Below are 9,464 nucleotides of genomic sequence, written 5' to 3'. Positions count from 1 at the left end.
AATTCACGCGAACCTTCAAATCGAAACCGTGCAACAGTTCGTCTCAAAGCTCCATGAAAACTTCAAAACTCGCGTCCTAAACCACCCAAACCCACTAAAAGACACGTTTACCCAAACTATCCCAAACCAACGATACCTAACCTCGACAAGTTTAATGGCTGACCCCCCCTGGAATCACCTGCTTAAGGCGGGTGATTCCCGACATCTCAAACCTCCTGGAAAGTACCTAAACTCTCTAACTCTTCCAAATTTAACACTCTAGGCCAACCGCCACAAACCACTACTTTTCTCGCTCCGTACCCCTACTTTTTTTTCTTTCTTCGTTCGCTCTCAGTCCCGCAACCACCAAAACCCACACTCCAAACCCACCAAGGCTCTTGCAGGCTACCAGCAAAGACAAAAAGCCTTAAATGGCTATGTCTGCGTCAAACATCACGTCACGTCGAGGGAGTTGCTCCCCAAGGAGCGTGAATGACCGAGTAGAAAAGGCATCTGCCCGGGTTTTCCAACCTCAAATCGTATTTATTTATGTTTTGTTCGTGAGTAACGGGTGTATCAATTTTTTATCGAGTTGTGCTTAATTTAGTTTTAAAATGAAAGTTGAGGAACTCAATAATATTATATTAAATGACTTGATAACTAAGGATGTGGATGATACCATGGAATAATTTGGGGCTCCAAGGCATCCTTGGGACAAGGTCCTTTGCTCTGACAAACCATGAATTTGTAAGGTTGTGTCCATATAATAAATAAGTCCAAAAATATTTGTAGAGAGTTGGTGGAGATGGTGTTTTATTATTCATTACATATACATTGGTTATCGATCCTACACGAAAATCAGCTTTGTCATTTCGGGCCCGATGTGAACAAATTCTCTCAGTGTTTCCTTTTGCTTGCCGATTGCGGCCTTGATTTTTCACAATTTGCAATAGATTCCATTGGCCTATTTCATTTTGCCTGAAAGCTACATTTACCTAATTCAGTCTCTTTAAGGAACATAGACTTATTTTGCGATTCAATGAGGTGCTGAATGCCCATTTGGCTACATATTTGAAATTACACTTACTTGCGAGCTTACTCGTGAGCGAGGAGAGACTCCCTGGGAGACTTCCGGGGATACGCCCTTCTCTCAAAGTCAAGAATAGACAGAAATGTCTAACTCGGTCTTCCAGGTCGGCTTAGTTCATCACTTGCTTTGGGATTCGGTGTTTTTGCATTCTTTGTATATACCATATTAGTTGTTTGTTTTTGATGTCATCTGTTATAGAATGCGTTATTCCCATCATTTCTCTCATTGCCTAGTTTTGTATGCGTTCTCTTGTTCATTCCATTTCAGTTGCTTTTACGCGTTTCTTCAAAGCTTTTTTCAATGACCACACTTCGGATCCGAAGGTGGTTATGGTCTTTCAATCGCATTATAAATCAGCCTTTTGTTTTCTTTGGTGAAGCGTCTGTCCCAAAGTAGTGCACTTAAAAGAGCGATCTTCTTTCTGCCTTGGCATATTCGGTGTTTGATTTCGGTATCGAGTCCGTCGTCGGTGATTTTAACTCCCAGGTATCGATATTCTTTTGCTTGTTTGATGGTAACTCCGCCTTCCATATCAAGATCGTTTGTTCTTCGTTTATCACCATTTACGCTATCTTTTGTGTGTTGATATTCTTCGATTAGCTTTCGGGTCATATAGCTCAAATGGTCTTGGTTTTGCGCGATTAGCACTTGATCATCGGCGAATGAGAGCATACAAGGTCGTGTCTGAGAGTGGTATACCCATACTTCTCTTTCCATTTCTTCAAGATTCCTTCCAGGTATATTTTGAATAAGGTCGGTGAGGTACAGACAGCTTCCTTGTTTCAATCCTGTTGATCCTATGAAGCCCGGTGTTATTTGTTTTCCTGATTTTATCTTCATTACGGGTTGTTTGTAGATAATCTTGATGGCTTTAATTAGCTCTACATTTATGTTCGTTTTCTCTAATACTTCCCAGAGTTTGCTTAATGAAACATCATCGTAAACTTTTTTCAGGTCCACAAATAAAAAGGAGATCGATTTGTTGGTTGCGTGCCATCTTTTTTTCTATAACTTGCGTTAGAATGAATACATAGTCCACGACTGATCTACCCGCATGGAATTCAGCTTGCTCTTCTGCTTCTATTCATTTGTATTCATTTTCTATTCTATTTTTCAGAATTTTTTCGTAATTTCTACACATAGTGCTTGTGTCCGCTATGCCTCGCATCTAAACTTATCCCCTTTTATTGGGCTAATCTTTGATATGTTCCATTTTCTTGGGATTTCCGATATATCTATACATTTTTGGATTAGTATTGCCAAATTTCTGTATAACTGTGCCATATTTGAGGAGCTCGCCTGGAATATTTCCCGGTTCCGGAGATTTTGCGTTTTTCAAATCTTTGGACACTTTCCTTACTTCGCCCATTGTTATTCTGAGTGATGACCCGATTACATTAATGTTGTCTGCGTTGTTCGATTCGTTTATATCTTTGAATTCCTGTCTATTTTCCGTGAGTAGTTCTTGCAAATACTGTTCCGATTGTTGTGGTTTAATTGGTGATATGATTTCTCTGTTTTTCTTGTTCCTGCGGCTTTTTATTATTTTCCAACTTTCTGAGCTTCTGCTTCCTCCTATCTAAGTGTTTATTCTTTGGAACCTCTTTTTCCAAGCACCGTTTTTCTTTTCACATATTTTCCTTCTCACCGGTGCTTGTACCTTTTTATATTCTGATAGAGCTTCTGGGTTTTTTGAATTCGGGTATTTTTGATATTTTTGTTTCTTTTCTCTTATCATTTCTTCAATGGTTGGAATCGTATTGGTGGGATGAAGAATCCCACCAATACGGTTTGTTCTGATTGCTCTTTTGTAGCTTCCTAATGCTTCGTACGCTGCTTCTTGAATGCATTTCTTGATACCTTCGTTTGATTGATTGAATCGTCCCTCGTCATTTTATTCTCTATTACTCCCTTCGGATGTTGGTTGTTCCTTTTTGAATGCCTGGAATCTGATGTTTGATTTTAGTAAGTAATGATCACTTCCAAATGTTGGTCTCCTCTGTACTCTTACGTCTTCTATCTTCAACTTTGTTGCCGTTTCACTATTACATCGTCTATTATGGATTTTGGGTTTCTTGCATTTTGAATCCACGTGCACTTGTGACTCTCCTTGTGTGGATAGAAGCCATTTAATATTTTTGTTCAATTAGTCTTTTTCCGTTGTTCGTTACTTCTTCGCAAATATTTACCGACCACGTTATTTCTTTCTTTTTTCCCTGTTTGGCTATTAAGATCTCCAAGAATTATCAGTTCTCGCGAATTGCCAATTTCAGTGATTTTCGCAGTAAGTTGTTCGAAAAAGCTATCTTTAAGTTACTAAAGTGTCATCGTTTACTGTGTATACCCCCAGAATTACTATTCAGTGTCCATGTATTGTCATATTCACCTTCATCATTCGTTCGTTTATGGCTTCCCACGTTGGGATGTATTTCCGCCACTTTCTATGTATTCGAACAAACACTCCCGCTTTCGCCCTTGCTTGTTTAGGTAAACCGCTGTAGAAATGATCGTATGTTCCTAGGCTTTTTGAGCCTTGTCCTTTCTTTTTTGTTTCAGTGATAACAGCTATAGCGACGTTTAGTGAAGCAAGTTTTTTAATATAGTATTCAGTTTCCTCGCGAGCCCTTGAATGTTCCATGTAGTAAAAATCGTGGTCCTTTTTCGTTGCATTTGTCGTCGTCTTTGTTCCTTCTTATTCCGAAGTTGATGATTGGATTCTTGAACAATTCATGTTTTTTACACTTTTTAAACATTCCATAAACAATACATTTCGCACACCTTGCACATATTTGTTGAATATTGCGTATGATTTTTACTTTAATATTAACTTTTTAAAAATACCGTTTTTTTTGTATTCTAATCACATGGAAAATAATGCTTACAATGATCTCTGTTGTTTCAGGGGAGCGTTTTCTACAGTCAAGTTTGCTGAGAGCAAAGCTAATCCAGGTGAAATGTATGCAGTGAAAATAATTGACAAAAAGGCTCTAAAAGGAAAAGAGGACTCTTTGGAAAATGAAATAAAGGTCCTGCGACGGTAAGAAGTGCTATTAATTAACGTGCCATAATGCCAGCAACTAAATGCTGCTGTTTATTTTATTACAACTAATGAGCTAATTACTTATAATTAATTATGCATATAGTTCGGTATTTCTGTAATAAATCTGGAGCATCTAATTATTGCTTCTGTTTTTTTTGGCCGTTATTTAAGTATTTGATGTTAGACTATCCAAATCTCAGATTAAACGGATGTAAAGTTTATGGTGTTTTACATTCATTAAGCCAATAATAATATTGTTCCACATACTGAGATACACAGTTTATTCAGGATTACTTTCTCATACAAAATTTGGCTGCAGTAAATATATTTATGGTCTACTGAAAATAACATTTCACTGGAACATACACAGCTGGATCTTAGATGTAACGGTATAAATTTCATGTATTTAACATTCATTGTCATTTCTCAGTACGGAACTGAAAAGTTTTGTTATAAAAACAGGTTGTTTATATTGACTGTAGTTAAAGGCAGATAAAAGCCAAAAAAGACTACTAAGTACGTCTTCATTTTCTTAACTAACGTCATGATAGTATCTATTTTTGGTGATATGAAAGTTAAACTGGATCAACACTTAGATGTTTAGCAAGGGTCAATACGAAACGTTATCAGCCATTAGAAGCCGTATAGAAAATAAACCCAAATGTTGTAATATTATTGATCAGAAGCCACTGTTGGCGCTATTTTGCATTGGCCTTAAAATTGCCTAATCAACGTACGAAGTCGAACTTTGAAAAACAACATTTGCTACGCAAAAGTCCGAATTGTGTTATTCGTTCCCAAAGAATATTTTCAGCTTGCTAAATATCGAATTATTCATACGATCTTTTCATACCAAGTTGCATCTTCCTTTATATACAGAATCGATTAAGTTACCGTTACCCTAATTATTAGTTGCTCTCGGAAGAGAAAGGTGTTCTTCCATACAAACCGATCCTATCAAATTATATGTATGTATTTATTGAAAGCACATTCTTATGAGAAAGCTTTTGAATCAGCACACGCCATACATGGCACGGTGTGCAATAATAATGGAACTATTAATTAAACATTGTATGTACGTATTATCTCGAACTTAGTAATTAATTGGTAGGAAACACATTAAAATTACGTAGACATGGGTTAAGTAGGTTAACGTTTATAGACGACGCGTCAGCACCAAACAATTTTATTTAATTCACAATATACAGGGGGTTTATTAATTGTATGAAAATATTTAAAAATCTGATTCTACCCGGAAAAGTAATGGCCATTTGCTTTGTAGTCGAAAGGTGTTTCGATGTGAAAGTATGGGTATTGGGAGTGGATAAAAACACACTTAAGGAAATATTTCCGAAACAGCTTGAGATGTTTCAGTGATTTTAGTAGCTAGTGCAATTTAAGAAAGACGCATGCTTTTTTCATGCAAATATTTTTGTTCGGCAAAATGCATGTTTACAAATAAAAATAATTCTTGAATTTTCTTGCTTGCTTTGAAAAATAAAAAAAGTCTCTTAAAATTAATGTAATTTTTAGAGCTTTCAAAAATTCTAATTGTCGAGAACCTCACATCCGCTGATTGATGCTTTAAATTTATTATTCCTATAATGGTGTATTATGGTGTACGTTCATATGAAATATATGAAAAATGAGAAAAATGCTATTTTTGTGCACCTCTCAAAGCATTGCAAGAGAGTGTATTTTTCTTCATTCAAGCGCCTAACGGGCTGAACGGGTTTATTTAGATTTTCTCGTTTATTTCAAGAAATGTTTGAAACAGGTGGTGTATGATGTTTTCGTCAATTTGAAGCCTGTGGATATGAAAAAATGCGATTTTATTCGCGTTTGTAAAATAAATCAATGGAATTATGTTAATTCCATTAACTATTCACATTTTTCCGTTTCTCTAGTTTTTCGGGTCTTTAGGCCGTCGTGGAAAATAATTTTTTCCTAACGTTTCCTTCAAAACCACTTTCTTTTGGTCGCTCTGCTGCTTGACTTTTTAATGTTTCAATGTCACCTCAATTCGCTACTTTTTCTCTCCTCTCCATCTTTTCCAGTTTTTCACCCATAAACTTTTCTAAATTAAAATATTTCAATTATCTCGTTAATTGGCGTGCTTTCAATGCCTGAAAACCTCAGTGAATGTTCGATGCGATTTTCATTGATTGATGGAGTCAAAAACTAAAATTGTCTTCTTATGAAAAAATATATTTTTTATTAAATGCTCTAGTCGGAGTTCTGTCTCTAATTCCAATGCGTGACAAATCAAGGAAAATCGTGATTTTATTCGCATTTCAGGATGAATACCATACATTTTCAAGTTAACCACACGTTTCAAGCTTTCCTCGTTATTTCATCTACATTTTAAAAAATGCAGCTCACGCATTTCAGTTGATCGGCAGCTTGGGTTTTCAATGCATAAAAGGCAGGGAAATTTGCAATTTCAATGACATTTTTAGATATTAAAGAGCGGAGTTTCTCTAATTGACGGACTAACCAGTAGTTATCTACCTTTTCTAGTCTCATTCCTAGATATTTTTGAAGACACTGTCGTCCACTATACCCTTGTATATTTGCTGCGACTGCTTCTAATGCGTGGAAAGTAAAAAAAATATCGTGGTTTTCCTTAGGAATTTCAAGGTAAATAGAGCTAATGGTTCTCTACTCAACGCGTTAACGGCATTTTTTTCTATTTATTTATCTTCGCCGTGTTGAAACTGATTGTTTGGAAACAATCAGTTTCAACACTCAAATATCTGTAGATTTTTTATTTGTGTAATTCAAGTTTATACAGTGTAGCGCAATCATGCGAAGATAAATAACACCAAACACCAACTGCACAATATGCTAACCATAAATTACAAAATATTCTGAACATTTAAGCGAAACACATATTTTGTATAATTGTTTAGGCAGCTTTACTAATATTCCTAAGGATTCCAATTCAATTACTGTGACTTCTTTAGTTTTCCACAGATACAATTTTTATCGTACTATTAGGATTATAATAATGTACAGGGTGTTCCGTAAATATGTTAAAATATTTTAACAGTGTGTTCTTCTAGTCATTTTAGAGAGGTCTTATAGGATAATTTTTTCAATTTGAGGTGTCATTGTTGAGATATTTGATTTTCCAAATAGCGGAAAATATTAGTTTTTGTTGCTTTTCTATGAATCGGTTAAACATAGAAACTTTAATTTTCAATACACATTATAAGCTAATTGAGTGCCATTTTATGGTAGGGTTTTGTGGTTTAGTTTACTTTTATACAGGGTAGAATAGATCTTAGTCTTTAGTTCAGTTGCGTTTGTAGGTGTTCTAGTAAAGTATCTGTTGGGGAACGAAAACGGGAGTGTTTTGTCTGTCTTGTAAAGGGAATTACTACTATTTAAGTTATTTACCAGGTTTTTTACCTTTTATTATTTTTTCGTAAGCGTTTTTAATTACCACAATATGCACGAATGGTCTGCCGAAAATATGAATTCTGTCATGATAACAAAATACCAACATTCGTTTTCTCTCAACGTCTGCGCTGGAATAGTATGATATTTTTTAATTGGACCGCAGATCTTATCTAGACTCTTAGGAGGGGCTGAGTATAAACTTTGTAGACCGTTAGATTGGGAGAGGTCAAAAAGCTCGTATAAAGTGGCCTCCTAGATCTCCCGATCTAAAGGCGCTTGATAAAAATCTGTAAGTAAAAGTATAATAAGTAAAAACTTCTGGGAACATTTAAAAATACGCTATATTCAACAGAAGCGAATGCAATCGAAGAATTTCAGGAAAGAATATTTAATATTTCTAACCAAATAAGAATTTCAGTGCAAACTTTACGGTCTGAAAATTTTAATTTCATTAAAATTTTCGCTGCGATTATGCCAAGAATGGCCATTTTTAATAGCTGCTAAGTTAACATTAGAGTGATTATTTAAATTTAATTTTGTTTGTTTATATCGTTGCATATTGTTACCATGTTATTATTTAAGTAACATTTAATAAAATTCAATTATTGTAATCTGAACCAAAATACACAATTTCGAAAAATAATTTAGGTTGTTAGTAAGTAACTAATAATGCGTACCGAAATTGTTGTATGAAAACGTTATTAGATTTAATAAAATTAACTTAATTATCGTTATTTTTTTGTTGGGTTTTGGTAAAGAATTATTTTTTCACGAATTGCAAATGAAAAGGTTTGAAATTTGTCTGCGTTCTTCACTACACACACATTGTTAATTCGAGCGACAAAAGTCGTCATGCGTCTGCGAGTGCCCTAAATGTTTTCTCTGATCGGTCGCTCTAGTTCTTCCTAATACTGTGCTCTTATCTCTGTCTGGTCATTTCTACTATAGAAAAACCGAATTCTTAACGTCAGTATGACCCACTCCAGGCCCCCGTATTTCTTGCAGAGCGGTGATTTCCATATTCATTCTTTCTATTTATTTAATCGCTTTTATTGCTGCACCCGGTCGATATAAACTGAGCACGTTCGATGTTCCAATAATCATATGTACTTTGCGTTATTCGTCTTTGTATCTCCGTCCTGATCCGATCGTTTGCTTCGGTTGCCTTTTCATAACCCAAACTATCATTGATTTTGTTCTAGCTAGTTCTTTGCATTGCTCTCATGTATCGCTCATATAACGTGATTTTCGGTATATTCCTAAGAGCAATAGAACACACGCGTATCCAATTTATAGACATTAGCAGAATAGTTCAGCAAAAATAGGCGGTTGGCTCGAAAAACTGTTTAATTTGCTGGCTTAATTAATAACATTATCGCATACTGTAAACTATCTTAATATTTGAATAGGATACACTCAGTGCAAATGAATTTCATTTTTCAGCTTGTCAAACAATGAGTGTTGCAATGGCAATGCCAATTAAACCATTAAACTGATAACCCAAATATGAAATCAAACTTCGTCATGCGGTCATAAAAAAAACGCAAAAGTGTATGTATGTAGATCGACATAACGTCGCGTGTAAAAGCATTGTTTATCTGTAAGAAGCGAAAATTTAACAAGCTTCAACATTAATATTTAAACTATAAACGGCTAAATATTTAAAGAATGAATAATTCAACACCATCACATCCTTCAGAAACCTATTACCTAAATGGTTTAAGTAGCAGTTAATAATTTCAAGGCGGTAACAAGCTGCGAATGATAATAATTTAAGGATTTCATATTCTATTATGAATTACCTTACCACACCGGCTTAGTTGCGCTTTCATTACATGTACCTAATACTAATATAGGTTATGTGAACTTCAAATAGAACCTGTTGGATCTTTAGACTTGTTTGATTTTTACCTGGTTGCTAAGTTTACCAGACTGCATTTTCCTTCAATA

The 9,464-nt window shown here is 35.1% G+C and overlaps 1 protein-coding gene and 1 long non-coding RNA gene across 2 annotated transcripts in view; one reads left to right on the top strand and one right to left on the bottom strand.

The window, feature by feature from the left end:
- The window catches only part of LOC109537170 (calcium/calmodulin-dependent protein kinase type 1), a gene marked incomplete in the record, with an annotated part of 24,008 nt that overhangs the window by 6,949 nt on the left and 7,595 nt on the right, over nt 1-9,464 (top strand). The window contains 1 exon segment of the mRNA XM_048661479.1: nt 3,972-4,106. Coding sequence (XP_048517436.1) covers nt 3,972-4,106 — 135 coding nt within the window.
- On the bottom strand, nt 765-1,154 carry LOC125502642. The gene is made up of 2 exons (XR_007280409.1): nt 1,067-1,154; nt 765-964 (listed from the first exon to the last, which is right to left on the bottom strand). It is a non-coding gene; the product is annotated as an uncharacterized LOC125502642 (long non-coding RNA).

Source organism: Dendroctonus ponderosae, unplaced genomic scaffold, assembly GCF_020466585.1.
Source record: "Dendroctonus ponderosae isolate FM_Combo_2020 unplaced genomic scaffold, Dpon_F_20191213v2 Dpon_F_20191213_1, whole genome shotgun sequence".
Lineage (NCBI taxonomy): Eukaryota > Metazoa > Arthropoda > Insecta > Coleoptera > Curculionidae > Dendroctonus > Dendroctonus ponderosae.
The sequence above is the reverse complement of the archived record's forward strand: the minus strand, read 5'-3'. Positions and strand labels throughout refer to the sequence as shown.